Genomic DNA, 17,422 nt, shown 5'->3' on the forward strand with positions numbered 1-17,422 from the left:
ACAGTAGCGTTTGCTCTTTCCACACTTCCTTGACTTTGTGGATGCCGTGGCCTCCCATTCACAAGAACTAAGGTAGGCCAGAGAGTCCCTAACTCTTTGATTATATTTGCAGTAAACTCTTTACCGTTATCGGATTGTAGAACAGTCGGAGCTCCAAAATCCAAAAAAATGTTTAAAAGTTCTTTGGCTACTTCAACAGCACGTTTACATATTAGCGGTCTTAAAATACTATATTTTGTTAAATGTTCCTTATAGTGCAAAATAAATTTGTATTGACCATCAGGTAAACTTTGGTAATCAATTAAGTCGATTTGTGCTCTGGAATTAAGATCTTTATTTATTATGGGTCTAACAACAATTCCTGTACTGTATACTTTTTTTGTTTTCTCTGTACACCTCTCGCACTGTTCAATAAACTGTTTTATTATAACCATTGGTATATTAGCATAATGTTCTGCAACTTTTTTGTAGGTTTTTTTCTCTCCTTTATGTCCACAAGCGGTATGCAAATCTCGAATGATTTGCTATGCATTTGTTTTGGTAGTCATTATTTTATTGTCTTTTTTTCGACATATCTTTGTTATTCCAGCAAACTTTTCTAGCTTGAACGAACTTTTAATATGGTAGTACTCTCTGTTTTTAGTGACACTTTCACAACCTTGCAAAATTCGGATTACTTTTTTTTCGTATTCCTCACTCCACATCTTACTATTTATACCGGCTTCAGTCATGTTTTAATGTCGCAACACATTAATATAAAGTAAAAAATCTGTTATAGTTTACGTCGCTCAAAACTCAAAATAATACAAACAATCAAATTTCAATTAAACATGAACATAACCTTCAATTTTTATAATTTTCATTTGTTATTGAGCATCGAGCGCTGGTTGCCTATTTCAAATAATCGGCAAAAGATTATATGCCCAGTTAATATATTGGGACATTATTTTGCCTATTACATGAAATGCGCAGCGATGCTGCCTATTTCGCGAATTCGGCAAAAAATTGCTAAATTTATGAAATCGGCAATTACACAAATTCGGCTTAACATATATACCAGGTATATACAATTTTTTTTTATTATATATATTGGATATTTATTCACCTCCCATTACTGATCACCGATCCTTTGACAAATAAATTCTATAAAGAAGCATTTATATAAAAAGGGAATTAATAAAAATATCGCTCGTAAAATTAATTAATAGGGAGGAAAGGAGTACGGTCCGGACAACTTTTTTCAAACTGGTAAATATCCATTGATTTTTGACAAAAAACATTTGTAAAAAATTACAATAGTTCCATCTATTAATTTAATGTTTTCGTGCAAATGTAACCGGAACTAACCCATGATCACCAGGGGCACTTTTGAACATGGCTTTTTTTTCAGTTTCAGACAAAATTATTCTTTTTAAAAATTCCTTTTTAAAATTTATTAGGCAGAAAATTTTGGAAAATTCGTCATTTTCAAACTTTACTAAATATCGTAGCCAAAAAAATATTAAATTGAACATGGAGGACGCCATTCTTGATCTCACAGGTATCCCGAGGCTTTAAGCAACTTTCACACCACAAATTGTTACATAACATTCTCCATTTTCTTATACGCCAATTGCTTTTCGAGCATATTGTAAAATTCGTTTTTTTTTGTTACAAATTTTAATAATAAGTATTCATTCTTTAGGATTTCTATCTAAAAGTTCATTAATTGGGTTATTATCAGCTTCAAAATCTAAATCGATGTCAGAACCAGACAATTGGTTTTTAAACCTAGCACCTTTGATATTTAACGGAAAATCTGTGTCAGAATCTGACAATTAGATATCATCCAGGAACACTTTAGTCTTCTTGTATTTTATCTTTGTTGTTAAGGACTGTTTGACATTTTGTGCTTTCTTTGGTCCAATTTCTCTCTATAATAAGTAAAATGTACGATAGATCGGCTACTTTTGATAAAGAAGGTACTTTTGTTCATTTTGCGCATCATATCCTTCCTAAAAAAACTCTTAAAAGATCGTCAAATAAAATAAATACTTATCCAAGTTGGATAATGATATTGCTTAAGGCTTATTTAACATACTGAAAATCAAAGAAAATTATTTACCCATTGAGTAATCTAACCTCAATGTTATTTGACGTGTACGTTTGCATATTTACTAACTTGGTACACGTAAAACTGTCATCAAACTGTAATGACGTTTTGCGTGCACAAGCTTTATATTTAGTACAGGCTAACTCAGATTTAAAATAAAACCTCCAGTTGATGGCGTCACGACTAAGCCATTCGGCCTTACCTTTAGGTAGTGTTGATTATATATTTACCTTTTTAATTTTCTTATACAGATCTGTAAGATGGTAATAAAATAAACGAGTAGATAAACATCCAAATCTTAAATATGGAGATAAACCCGTTTGTGAAGGTAGCAGAGATTGTGGTGTCATTTTTGGTTTACCGAAGGAAGCAACCCATGCTTTTCTTTCTAAATGACGTTCTAGTCGTGTCAGAGCTTCCGTTTCACCGCCCTGTAAAGAACAATTTTATTGAAATTTAGACGTACTGTATAAATTGCAGCTTTTCATTTATTAATAAACCATTTTAAAATAACAACATATTCACATTCTTTAACATCTGCTTTATAGTCAGTGTTACGAATCAGGGGAGATATCGACAGCAAAGGAGATACCTAGCTAGAAAAAGAATGGACTCTGCCATACTGAAAAATGGTCCTACAGAAGTGGCGCCATCTATTAAGTAGGGCTTGTTTTAAATGGATCGAAGCGCGGGCTTTTTAAATGAGCGTATTTATTGAATTCTACTCTAAAATATATAATTAAATTTGATTATTAAATCTTATTTTTTACACAAATTCAACAATACTAATAACAAGTATCGTTGTGATGTGTAAAAAATAAGATTTAACAGTATAATTTATACAATTATTAAATAAAATTAAAGCCAAACATGTGTAAATATTATTTATTATTTAAAGATTTTAATTATAAGTCAAATATTTACACATCGTTTATTATAATAAAACAAGACCAACGTAATACGCCCAAAATTTTGTAAATGGAGTAAATATAAATAGGTACTTAAATGATAGCAAAAATAAATGACTTACATTATATTTTTAGGGCCACAAACAAAATGAATTGTCTAATAAAAACACATATAACAAACATAGATAAATGAAACAAGTTTAGATTGGAAAGTGCCCATAAGGACAATGTAAACACTATTTGGCGCTATTCTTGCAACGGTCGCGACCCAAAACTTTTGAAAATTTTGGAGCGGTTCGGCTTTTTCCGGAATTATATCGCCAAATATTGTTTATTCAACGTTATTATTATTTTCGTTTAATTTTGTAAATAAAATACAGTGTGTTGCATACAAGAAACTTTATTTTATATAAGGACGCATGTATGAAATACCTATGAAGCATTAGAAACCGACGTTATGCCACGATCCACGATGGTTTTTACAGTTCACAGTTCACAGCACAGCTTTTTAAGTTTTTAATGCCACTTTTTCACAATTATCACCGGTTGGAGTAAATAAAACTTGAATTAAACTCACAAGATAGCAATAATTACTTTGAAAATGGACGCTATAAACACTTTTCGGAATTTCTTTAATGAGAGCGGTTTAGATTTTGAAAGATTATTATGATTTTTGAAGATTCTGACTTTGACAAGAGAAAATTATTTCTGTTTTTGTTTGCCGTTGTTCTTAGCGACCGCTATAGCAGCGCCAGATCGCGTATAACGGTCGCGACCCAAAATAATTTCGCGACCCAAAATTTTTACGGGTTTTGCAATCTAAACTTGTTGGATTTATCTATGTATAACAAATTAGTTTGAAAAACGTTTTGATGGTTTTGATAATTATTTTTGATAATATTATGATTGGCGCTGTGACAACGACAATATTTTTTGAGAATTTGACAATAATATGACAATGGCCGTTGGAAACTATGGAAACTACAAAAAAAATCTGATTGAACGCCATCTGGCAATAACTAGTAGCAACTTTTTAACCTAATAATTAATTGCACTACCACCTAGCGCCCGAGGCTGGAACTATTTTATTTGAAATTTCCGTGGAAACGGTTGAACCAATTTTGCTATTTCACTTTCCGGCCCCTGATCGACAGATCCAAAGAATGACAGAAAATACAATTTGACAGTGAATTAAAATGGAAGACACTGTTTTCACTGTCCGGGATCCTGTCGTTTAACAGACTATAAATTATTATTAGCAATAGGAGATTTTCAATCCGATAAAAAAAGATAACACCTGTTTTCCCGTCCACTGATTAGAAGAAGTGACACGAGAAGTGAGAAGATCACTCAGGGTGCAGCCACACTATCCTAAAAACGGCGTATCGGCGTAACGGCGTAATGACCTTGAATCGATTTCCAGTAATTCTATTGGCTGAAATTTTTGACAGATGAATTTGACAGATAAAATTTCTGACAGATGAATGTTTCAGCCAATAGAATTACTGGAAATCTATTCAAGGTCATTACGCCGTTACGCCGATACGCCGTTTTTAGGATAGTGTGGCTGCACCCTTAGGGTCACAAGCGTTTGGCCTCGCGTCAGCGGTGGAACTTCGACAAAAGAAAATATTTGGGAAAAAAAGTGGTAGAACAGGGTTGCCAGATTTATTAGATAGTATATTTATTTCTTATCTATTTCATGATCTATTATTTATAAATCAAAAGTTTTATTAAATAAAATAATTAGATAATTTTACACGACTTTCTTTTATTAACAATAAATATCGATATTTCATCAAATAATCAAACAAAATCAAAAGTATAATAAACTACACAAACAAAATAAAATATAATATTTAAGTACAAAATTACCATTCCTATGTGTTCCTAGAATTGAACACGCAAATAAAATAAATATAACAAGAATTAGAAATAGCTAGGTATGATATTATTTAATATCAAAAAATCTTATTAACTTAAATAATATATTAATAAAAACCTTTAAAACTAAGAAGTAGGGATATCAGTCACTTTTTACCTTTGTACAAATTTTGTTCACTCATATCTTTAATTAATTTAATTTTAGTCGGAAAGCTGTAACTCTCAACTTTCTTTTTATTAACATATTTTTTAGACAGAGGAAGCACAAAAATACTTGTCCGTATTTAGTTTGTTTCTTAACTCAGATTTTGTCCTTTGTTAATTTTTTGGGGGGGGGGGCGAGGGGTAACAGCTGAACCAAATTCTGTACACTAAACCTCCTAATAGCTAAAGAATTCCTGAATACCTCCTGGAAATTCCTGAATACCTCCTGGGAATTCCTGAATACCTCCTGGGAAATCCCATATATATTTTTGGGAATACCTGATACTATTGAGCATACGAAATTTGTAATTAGTTCCAAACTTTACAGAAAGTTGAAAGAAGTATCCAAAATCGACTCGATAAAAGAGTTTGGTTTGGTTAGTTTGGTTTGCTCATTAGTTTGGTCGATTCCTGTTCTTAAATCATCTATCTCTTCCTCTTGATTTTCAAAAATACTTTCTTCGGCTATTTGCGAATCATCAATGACAGATTGATTTTCATCACTTACTGCAGATTGCATTCCAAGTTTTTCAGTTACAGCAAGTGCTTCCTGCAAAGAGTCCATCACAATATTCTCGATGTATTGATCAGTAAATACATTTTCAATATCTTTCACCTCATTATTTGCACTCTGCGCTTCAATTTGTGCATCGTTTTCGCCCTTAGAACGAACTCTTTCAAATCTTGTCTGCTCTCTTGGGAAACGTATTATAGCTCTTAAATCATGGGTAATATTATTGATCGATCTAATTCTGTCCAATCGTTGCAGTATGTCTTTAATACTATAATTTACTACCGTAGATTGCGTTTTTGTCATGGACCTTGTGGCTCGGAATATTTTCTCATAGCTTTGACTGCTAAAAAGCAAAGGAAGGAACATATCCACTGTGAGGTTTAGATTTTCTCGAAAATGTATAATTAAATCAGAGCATGTTCATCAAGCATATTAATTAAATCAGAGCGCGAGCGTTCAACTCGATGCATGTGTAACAGTTACTTGAAGTAAAATGTTCTCCAATTTTCTTATTATTCATCATTAGCCATTTACGCCAAATACGTAAAAAAAAACAATACCATAAATTATATAACCTTCTTTTTAAATCCAAATTTTCTTCCGAATAGGAACATATAACTAAGTTCATCATTCTTAAATTTATTCCTTGGTTCCTGCACCCTCAGCAACAGTATTAATTAATTCAAGGACTTCAATGGAACATATTTTTTGAGCTGCCTTAAAATTCATTTTATCTTCCAATTTTAAATCAGTCCTAGTCCGTAGCAGTTCAGTCGAGAGTACAGTGTTATTTTGCTTTCAGATAATAAGCTTCTTAATTTATGTGTTTTTGTATAAAAAAAAACAATACAACGAGCAATACACCAAATATTGTAATCCTCGCCAAACTAATTCAAACAGAAACAAAAGCGCGGGAACCATTATGACGTCACTGGATACTAACGGCATCTGTTATATGTCATTATTATTAAAGAAATGTCTATGTCAACTTTGATTTTAGAACCCACCGACGTCATCAAATAATGACAGGAAAACGACGCGTTTGCAGTAAAAACATGCATTGTTTTAATCGTTTATATTTCCGATAGATCTTTTTTTTAAATTTCTTCTTGTCTGTGTGGGTTCAATTTTAGTAAATGAATGAGACAAAATATTTCCTAAAGATTTCATCTTCGGAAATGCACTTCGGAATACAGCACATAATAAGGGATAAAAAGGATTTTTGAGAATGTTTCCGTAATTTTGCGACCAGACAGAACTATGACTTAACTGATAATTTCTAAACAAAATTTAATAAACAATAATATTTACGAATGTCAGATTATACCGTTTACGACGCGATGATCTCTTAATTTTTAGTCCAAATGTGTCAGACTTTTAAAGTGCCTCTCTTGTAAAGACTAAAGACGCAGTTGAACATATCGTTAGATTTTTGTTTAAATCGGTAGGTCGGTAGCTTACAGACAAAATCGGTAGACCTAACAACTTTATCTTGGAGCTACAAGATTGAATGTTATTATTCATATATTGTTACTTCATATCTTGTTACTGCGAGCAATTTATTAATTAAGAATTTCTGGCATTATTTAATCAAGGTAAACAAAATTATTTTCTTAGTCTTATTACCTTCAAACCTCTTGATTATTTATAAATAATAAGTGGTCATGAATCCATTTGCTTTTATATTTTCATTTACTTTCGTATTTTCATTATCATCCTGCCTAGTATATTTTAATTGTTATATTACGAAGTCTTCACATAAATTTGTTAAACAATTTGTCATATGCATAATTATCCAATCTAACTTGAGTCTGGTAATTACATAAAATCTTTTTTTAAGATTCAGTTCCGAGTTCCCACTTCGGTCATTTTTAAGACGAACAGGAATATATATAGTAATATGTTTAAGTACTCCCATCTTTTCCAACACCAGCCACAGCTTCTTCCACTTTAGACGATCAAAAGTCCTACTGTAGTCGACGAAGCACAAGTACGTTCTAACATGCTTTTTCAGTCTCACATTTAAGATCTCTTCTCTTCCTCCTTTTCCTGGCATAAACCCTGTTTGTTCGTCAGGGATCTGTGGGAGTAAATAATGCTTTAAGCGCTCATTTATAATATCGAGTAGAATTTTACTTGCATGTGACATAAGCCTATTGTTCTAAGGACTATTGTTCTATAATTATTGCTACCATCTGTCGGAGAGCTTTTCTTGTGCAACGGCATGTATATCGACTCACATGCTTACCAGTTGGCCATATAAGAACACACAGTTTGTGAAGAGTGTCGATACTAAAATCACCCATAGCTTTAATGGTCTCAGCGGGTATCTTCACCGAATGGTAGGTTCTCTGTCAATCTCTTCAAATTCATTTTTATCTGTCTCGTAGAACAGTTAAGGACTTTAGTAAGTATTATATCATGATTATATCTGTTGGCATTGTAAGCCTGTAATTGTGGAAAATTACATGACTTTTTATTACTCTTTCAGGTTTAATACATAATACATACATCCATTTCATCTGTTGATGGGTAATACAAAATTGCAAATCACCCCTATTTTTCAAGTTAATGAAGGAAAACAAGTAAGAGTCATTAGTATCACTAGTTAAAGAGTTATTACATGGTTCAGAAATATTTTTTTTTTCGACTGACATGTATAAAAACATATATGGATAGAAATGGTTGTCTCGGATATATCTGAGAAATCTCTTTTGCACTCTTTCTATGGACTCAGAGCACACTACGGCCGTTGGAGACCAGATTACCGCAGCATACTCTAAGTTTGGCCTCACAAGACATTATAAAGTATTATACATGTGGAAATCTCAAACGCGGGAATCTGGAAATCTCAAATTCTCTGCAGTTTCTTATAACAAAACCAGACACTTTATAGGCCTTATTAATGATGGAAAGGTAATGGTTATTAAATTTCAAGTTTGTCTGGAAAGAAACACCCAGGTCCCTAACTTCGGATTATTATCTAACTTAAAAGTATCAACACTGTATCAAATGTGATAACAATTAGTTTATGTGTATATGACACTACTGAACACTTATCTATTACACCATCTAACATATTTCTAATCCTAAAAGTCCTGTGTGTCTGTCACTATCCACAAGTAATGGTCCACCTCTCTTAGTTCTTAAACTAGTGATATATTTATCTACAGCATTTAAAAACTATAACATCAGGGATTTTTTTTATTCAATGGCTTTTATAACCATAATGTAATAAACTTTTAGAGTTCAAAATATCAAATAGATTAGTTATCAGCAAAATAAATCTAGCAAAATAAATCTAGCACAACCAACAAATTGTTCCATGTGCATTTCATTTTCACAAAGTGTTAATGCTGCTGCAACGCTCCCACTAAACACTTGTGTAGCAAGTCTAACTCTCATTTTTTGTTTACCAAACGAAGTTTGTTACCTAAATGAAACGATTCCTTTTGTTACAACATATGAAGTTCCTTAATATAATGCCATGAAATTAATTCATTTGTACCATCAATGAATGAACCTTTTTCACCCAAGTGTGTTCCTGATTAGTTTCGCCATATGTGAATGAACTAAAAAGAAAGCTACATCTTCATTATTTGAAGGGTGATTAAAAGTTGTCTTCATAGTTCTGTGATCCATGGTACATCCTAATCGATTGGCCATAGTTAAGTTTACAGTGGATCCATCGCAAGATAAATTAACCACTTGCACACCGACTTCTTGACATTTGTCAAGGCAATGGAAAATCAGCCCTTTCTTTTGATCTCCTAAAATGCCAGAAATAAAAAATACGCTACAGGAATCTTCCAGCTTCCGCTAATAGCATTGAGAAGGAACACTGATGCATCTTTAGCAAGAGTATCTTCCTTTGCTCCTGTGCCCATCTCCACATAACCATAACCCCTTTGTTGCGATGGCATCCACTCTTCATACTGTCGAATTGTTGCATGTGCATTTCATTTTCACAAAGTGTTAATGCTCATTGCAACACTCTCGCTAAACACTTAGTAGCAAGTCTAACTCTCATTTTTTGTTTACCAAACGAAGTTTGTTACCTAAATGAAACGATTCCTTTTGTTACAACATATGAACTTCCTTAATATAATGCCATGAAATTATTTCATTTGTACCATCAATGAATGAATCTTTTTCACCCAAGTGTGTTCCTGATTAGTTTCGCCATATGTGAATGAACTAAAAAGAAAGCTACATCTTCATTATTTGAAGAGTGATTAAAAGTTGTCTTCAAAGTTCTGTGATCCATGGTACATCCTAATCGATTGGTCATAGTTAAGTTTACAGTGGATCCATCGCAAGATAAATTAACCACTTGCACACCGACTTCTTGACATTTGTCAAGGCACTGGAAAATCAATCCTTTCTTTTGATCTCCTAAAATGTCAGAAATAAAAAAAAATACGCTACAGGAATCTTCCAGCTTCCGCTAATAGCATTTAGAGCTTGAGAAGGAACACCGATGCATCTTTAACAAGAGTATCTTCCTTTGCTCCCGTGCCCATCTCCACATAACCATAACCTCTTTGTTGCGACGGCATCCACTCTTCATGCTGTCGAATTGAAAGTTCATCAATAATCAGGCTGCAATATAATATTTGTTCCTCCCCTGAGGTCTTTAAACGTAAGACTTCAAATGATTCACTGGTAAATCCTGGATTTCCATCAATACTCTGATACCATCTAGATAGTGTTGTGTATGTGGCAATCAAGTTTAAATTCTCTTCTGACAAAATTATATGCTGCAAGGGAATAGTAATACAAAGTCAGCGCAAAAACCTTTAATTCTTCAGTACTGTTTTGGTAATGCCTGTCTATTAGCCTTTTTTAATTGCCGTAGGTACAGTTCATGTGATCCTTCTAATTTAGCAAGTATATCTCAATATTCCATCTGATACAGCTTTCTTCGTGCTGATATTAATCTCTTTTTTCTATTACTGCTGACAAGCAGAGACCTGTTAAGCTTAGTCCTTAGTTTATGCTCTCGAGGAGTCTCCAACCAAAAGAAATACTGCATATTGCACACGCCCTTGTTCGACGATTTCTATATCGCCTGTTATCAGAGTCGATGCACGACGTACGGCAGTCTTCTGTATGCTTCTGTCCCTTTCTAGCTCATCGTGCGGTAGCGATGCGGCGTAAGTCGGAGTTGTATCGTATAGGCGGAGCTTAGGCGAAATCTCCGGTCGCCTTTGCAATTTGCATGAAGTCGCGGGAGCTCGATAGGCGTTAAAGGGATATTTTTCGTCCCGATATTTCATATGATTCATTATACGTAGTATTTAAAACTTTTATATGGAAATTCAAAAAACATTTACAGCAAATAAGAAACATTTTTCGGGCTTCTTCAAGACTATTCAAAATTATATAACTGGTTGTATTTCAGAACACGCTACAAAACTAATAGAATCCGAAATAAAAAGCGCGTTGTTTTATTCCGTCCAAGCAGACCATACAGAAAAGTCTCAGCGTGTTATTTCAATTCAATATGTTAATAAAAGGGGGGAAGTCAAAAAACTTCTTTGCGAATTTTATTTTTATCTGCAGAATATGCAGCCGAAATTTCCTGAATATAATTCGGACCACCTTGTATAGTCATTTTCCAGTGAAGTTATTTCATTTTTTCGATCGATTTTTGACGAGGTCGAACGCACGCTGCACAATAATCTATTTTATGATCAATCGGAATAGTTCTGACACAATTTCGTTCAAGATATACTACCTCTATTCATAGAATAAATAAAATAATAAACAATAATAACCCTCAACTGGTATGGTGCTTTTTGGGTCACTTAACTGGTATGGTGGGGTCTTTTTTGACCCCTCCCTTTTTTAGGGCGAGGGAGAATTTTTATTGAATATTGCATTACAGATTAATGAACAACAATAAATAAGCTATAACTCAAATTTATTTGATTATAAAAGACATTCGTAACTATAATAAAAAATATATTCTAAAATGATTTTTTATAAACCTTAAATTTTTAATAAAAAAAAACAAAATCATATTTCTCTAAAATTAACGAAATCACGTTACGCATCAACACTAAGACTTCCAAACTACATAATAAATGAAAGACACAGCTATTATAAGCTGTAAATAGAAAAAAAACTAACAAGTAGCAAAATATTGGGTGTATAAATAAAACTCTCTAATATTGGGTGTATAAATAAGACTCTTTGGCCACATGAATTACAATAGTTTTTTTGAACCAAATGTGTAGGGCAAAATGTATTTTTGCATGTTATATATATTTTAGAGTACTTTTTGTCGATATTTCTGGGACATTCTTTGCATCTTCGTCTTTTTGCTGGATGTGGCTGCTCGACAGATTGTTCATCAGGAATTTTCAGTAGCTCTTTATTTTTATTTTCGGATTTCACGCGAAATACGTGGATTTTCGTAGCACCTTCTGATGTGTTCTTCAATCCGGGTCATTCCAATTGACATTTTTTCCTACATATTTCCATAGTTGGATTTGCAAATAAGAACAAGACATGACTATTGGCACCAGCGATATTCAAAAGAGCATAAAATATGGCTAAAGGCCAGCGGCGGGTTCTTCGATTGCAGGAAAAAACCGCGCACTTCTGATCCAAGGAGTCAACACCTCCATTAGAAGAGTTATAAAAGTTTATGATTTCGGGTTTATTTGTTTCACCGTAACCGTACTGTCATGATGAAGTGTGGAAACTAGATTGACACATTTATTTTTATTCGATACAAATGACACAATAGTGTTATTTTTTGTAAACCCAAATAAGGAGGAATTAACTTCACGTGTTTTACTGGGCATACATTGAGGAGGTGTTTCTCTTTTGTTTTTTCTTAGAGTTCCGACAAAAGTCAAATTACGTTGTCGAAGTTCTTCTAAAAGTTCTATTGGCGAAAACGAGTTATCTCCGGTGACATTTCTTTTAGTACCGACGATGGGAGACACCAGTTCTAGAACATTCAATGTAGGAACTGAAAGTTTTTTGGATTAGCAATATTTTCGTTTTTGCCTGTATAAACAAAGGCGTTGATCAAATAGTGCGTTCTTGCATCGCACAAACACATTATTTTTATTCCATACTTTTGACGTTTATTTTTCAAGTAAACACGGAATCTACATTTACCTCTAAATCCTACCAGCATATCATCAACGGTTGTATACATGTACGGACTATAGGGGAGAGTGGGCGAAGATGACGCACTTAAGGGCAAAGACTTGTATATTTGTAGCTATTAAAGATAGAAAAGCGAATTAGTGAGCAATAGAAAGTTCGGAGCGATATTTATTATTGTACTTATTAAAATCAATTTAATACTTTATTAAAAAGAGGCAATTTCTAATTCCATAAAAAGTAACACTGTGTCATCTTATCCAGTAGGTAAGGGTCAGATGACGCATTTAATAACAAGAAACAAAATCAAATAATCATAATTTAATTAATGAAATATATTTATTATTAATAACAGCCTCAAATATTGCTTAATGGTATATGTATTTTATTTAAATTTCAAAACAAATATAATATAATGTAATTAAGATAACATCAGTTGAGTTAAAAAAGTAAGATGACATAATTAACGTCAAAACCAACATAAAAAACTTATTATCATAAATGGCATCTATAATGCAAATGATATAATCGAAATAAACAACACAAAATAACATAAAATCCGAGAAATTATTAAATAACTCAGGATCTGCAGCTATCGCAAACAAAGCCTTCGTCGGAATCGCAGTCAGTGCACGCCATGTGTGCCCAGTAACCGCAAATCGTGCATCTAAACCACATTTCTCTGTTCTTTCCGATATCTCCACAAATGACACATTTTTCGTGCTCCGAAACATCGCTCATGTTATCTAGATCGTCATCGTCGCCAATTTCTTTTTCATCAAAACTGCTCGTCTCACTATCACTGTCCGGTAGCTTTGTTCTTTTTCTTTTGAGCTTCTTGTTTGTTTTCCTACTTTTTTTGGCAATATTTTTCTTTGCAGCATTTCTTGATTTTTCATTCTTTTTTTGTTCTTTATTCTCCAAATCATCTTTAAAGGGGGTGCTCGTTATTATCTGTCAATGTTGTTTTTCTCGCATATTCTTCCTAATAGTAGTTCCCTTTGCCTTTGGAATAGGCAAAACTTGTGCAACGGTGATAGGCTCTGGGTCGAAATATAATAATTGTTCGTCTGGGGGCGGTGACTGCCTACTAGTAGAGGGTTGGGGTGATTTTCTTTGCACTAGGGGTGCAGTAAAAGGTGTCCCATTACGTTGTGGTGAACCATACAGATTTTCTTCCTGAGAGCCAGAATTGAAGCTCTCAGCTGGAGTGAAGTCGTCTTCGGTGAATTTTTCTGGATTTAGTGGAAATATTCCAGAAGCAGAAAAACCGGAAACTCCCTTTTCCACGTTTGCAACCTGTTCATATGCTAGCCTGAAAATTTCGGCAACATCGTAAGGCGTCAATTTATTTTCTTTTTGCTCATCGCTAATTTTACTTTTCAAAAATAAGTTGCATTGCTTACTGTAAGCGTTCTTCAGAGGCGCAAAAAAAGTCAGATCGAGCGGCTGCAACTTGTGCGAAGTATGAGGTGGAATGCTGACCGTAACTATCCCGTGACTTTTGCAAAATTCGCAAATCGATAAGGATATATGGCTCGTATGGTTGTCTAATACCAATAGAACTGGATTATCAACAGAAGATGATACTTTCGCCTGAAAGTATTTAAGCCACATCATGAAAACTTGTTCATTGCTCCATCCATTTTTTGTGCAGGTATAAATTGCTCCACATGGCCCATTCCTTTCCAACTGAGGGCTCATTCTTAACCTCGGGAAAATAAATAATGGCGGCACAAAACTACCTGTAGCATTCACGGCACAAATAACCGTAATATTTTTTCCGCGTTCCCAAGAACAAATAGAACCGAATTGTTTAATACTTTTAGGTGCTAGTCTTTTGCTTACTTCCTTTGGGGTTGTAGAGCATCCTGTTTCGTCGACGTTATACATTCGATCAGGACCAAAATGATATTTATTTTGAATTTGTTCCAAGTTGGCGAAAAAATTACTAACTTCTCTTTTATTAAAAGCTGATACTCTGTTTACACTTGTAGCCTCTGACTTCCTCAACGAAATATCTGGATTTCTCTTTAGAAAATTTCTAAACCTTGTTCACGGTTAAAATTGTGTTTAATATTTTTCATCTCAGCATATTTATAAGCAGCTTGTCGGAGTTCTATAGCAGTTATTCCAAAAAATAATTTAGCAAGATGTTTAATATGATCAGAGATTTCTCGTTCTTGTGTTCTTGAAAATACTGGGGCTCGCCCAAGTGAGTCAGACTTGCTTTCTAAAATATTCTTCCTAATTTTAGCACGACGTCTTAGAGTTGCTTCGTGGATATCGAAACTTTTAGCTACCTCACGAATTTTACGACCTTGTTCTATAGCATTAAGTGCAGAAGTAAGAGCTTCTTCAGTAAATGACCGTCTTTCAGTTTTTCGTTTGTATTTACCCATCTGAAAGAAATACCACTCATAACAAATCTTTAGTTATGAACAAAAAGCATTTGTAGGCAAAGATGACGCAAGTGAGGTAAAGATGACGCGCGTCATCTTTGCCACTTCGTCAAGCGTCATCTTAGCCAATTTGCAACGGACGAAAAAAAATGGCCGAATCTACTTTTCATATAATTTATCACTAGTTCTAAAAGCTTAAGCTGATAGTCATGATCTAGACTACTTACGTTACTAAGAAAAAGTAAGTTTCTATGACAGACAAAACGTTTACACCGAATAGTTTTTGAAGTAATTTTTACAGCACCTGACGTCCTTCACACTTTGGCGGCCATATAAAGACTGATTGACATCCGACTCGCTGCTAACTTCATAGGCGCGGTTCTGTTTACCTAATAGGCACACGTGGATGGAAAAATTAGTTTATAAACACGGCGTGACCGAAATGTTAACATGCGTCATCTTTCCAACTGCGTCATCTTAGCCGACTCTCCCCTAACTGTCTCTGCAATTCGAAATACATTTCTGGAACACTTCGGAAACTGCCGCTAATCGATCACCGTTTCTTTTTCTCTGCTCCCTAGTTGCTGCGTCGTCAAAGCGGATAGCACTTAAAAGAAAAAGAAACCTTTTCCAGGACATTGTCAGCCTGAAGATATCACGGCTTGTAGCGTCCGTAGCCCACAGACTTTCTGCATCTTCATGCGAGGATTTAAAGATTCCTGATAAATAAAGTAAACCAATAAACGCTTTTAGTTCGATTTTATCCATGTGGGCCGTGAAGTAAGCTGTTGGCACATAGCCTGCACTTAGCTCTGTAATTTTTGAGTTGGTATGTTCTAGAATAATTTCTAATATGTCGTCGGTGAATAATAGACACCAAGCATCATATCCCGTCACTATGTCCAGCACCTTTCCAACCAGGTAACTGGATGACAATATTTTCTACTCGGGTTCGTGAGCTTGCCGGGTGTACCTTAGACCACTTGTATCGATTACGTCCATAAAAGTAACCCCGATCTTCATCTATGGGTAATTCGTCATCCTTTTCCTCAAGTTCAGAATCTGTCTCATGTAGCGAATGTTCACTTTGAACGTCTACGTCACTTAGATCTTCATCTCTCCCCAACATCACTTATATCAGACAAATTATTTGCTATTCTTTCTAAGTCGTCTTCAGTCCACGGTCTCGACATTTTTACACTAAGTACTTGAAATAAAATACAACGTTACTGGTATGGTGGGGTCAAAAAAGACCCGACGCGTCTGTACCGTATGAACTTCAAGAGCAAAGTGATTTTCTCCCTAAGCATTTTATAAGCAACGTAGCTCTACGAGAATACGTAAAGGCGCAACGCACAACTCGTATGTCCGGGCGTTAAGCCGCAAAATAATTTGGGATCATTTTTGACCCCACCATACCAGTTGAGGGATAAACATCATAAAATAAGCTCACTAAAGAATAACAAATGCATAAAATCAAATCAAATTCAAATTTTTGAATTGAAACGTCAAACAGAACCAGGGGTGGATGGGCCATATGGGAAAACGGGAAAATTCCCGGTGGGCCGGTCCCGATAAGAGCTCAAAAAAAGATTGATTTATCAAAAATTAATCTTCTAACTAAAGTTACGTGAGATTCTTAGTGACTGCCTAACTAACTAATCAATTTGCATCAATATAATCGTCAGTTGCTTTTAAGCATAACTCCAATTTGTAAAATAACTATTGTTAGATGTCTTTCTCTGTGACACTTATAATTTTAATAAACATCTATTGTTTGTTGTTCCATTTGAAATGTTTTATTATACAAGGTGAGTCTATAAGTGCACCTTATTTGTGCTGCTTTGTACAAATATTTTCAGGGCTGGTAGATATGAATAAAAGACTCTTTACCATGTTTCAAATAAGTCCAAAAATAACCGAGTTATTAAAGTTTGAAATATTTAAAAAAACTGATTTATTTTTTAAAAAATTTGCCACCGAAATTTTTCTGTATTTGCATCTCTTTTTGTGCCGTAATATCAAAGATTAAGAAACTATACCGTGGGAAAATTTGCGGTGAACAGGAAGTTCTAAAAAAATTTTTAAACTATACAGGAAAAATTAAAAAAAAAGCACGATTTTCAACATCTTTTTTTTTTGCAAAAAAAACTTCATAGACGTGTTCCTGGGGTCGAAATATACCACCCCTAAAAATATTTGCACTTATTTTAAGACTCATTCTGTATAGTTTTACCACTATTCTTTTATTAATAACTAATAAAGACTCCGGCAGGCGTACAGCAGAAAAGAG

At 34.0% G+C, this 17,422-nt stretch overlaps 1 protein-coding gene across 1 annotated transcript in view; it reads right to left on the reverse strand.

Moving 5' to 3' along the window:
* The window catches only part of LOC115879645 (cryptochrome-1), a 121,967-nt gene that overhangs the window by 49,164 nt on the left and 55,381 nt on the right, over positions 1-17,422 (reverse strand). The window contains exon 5 of the mRNA XM_030896543.1: positions 2,323-2,523. Within this exon, the coding sequence (XP_030752403.1) occupies positions 2,323-2,523 (201 nt within the window). The remainder of the gene's footprint in view (positions 1-2,322; positions 2,524-17,422) is intronic.

The sequence above is a fragment of the Sitophilus oryzae genome, unplaced genomic scaffold, assembly GCF_002938485.1.
Source record: "Sitophilus oryzae breed Bouriz unplaced genomic scaffold, Soryzae_2.0 scaffold_1582_pilon_pilon, whole genome shotgun sequence".
NCBI lineage: Eukaryota > Metazoa > Arthropoda > Insecta > Coleoptera > Curculionidae > Sitophilus > Sitophilus oryzae.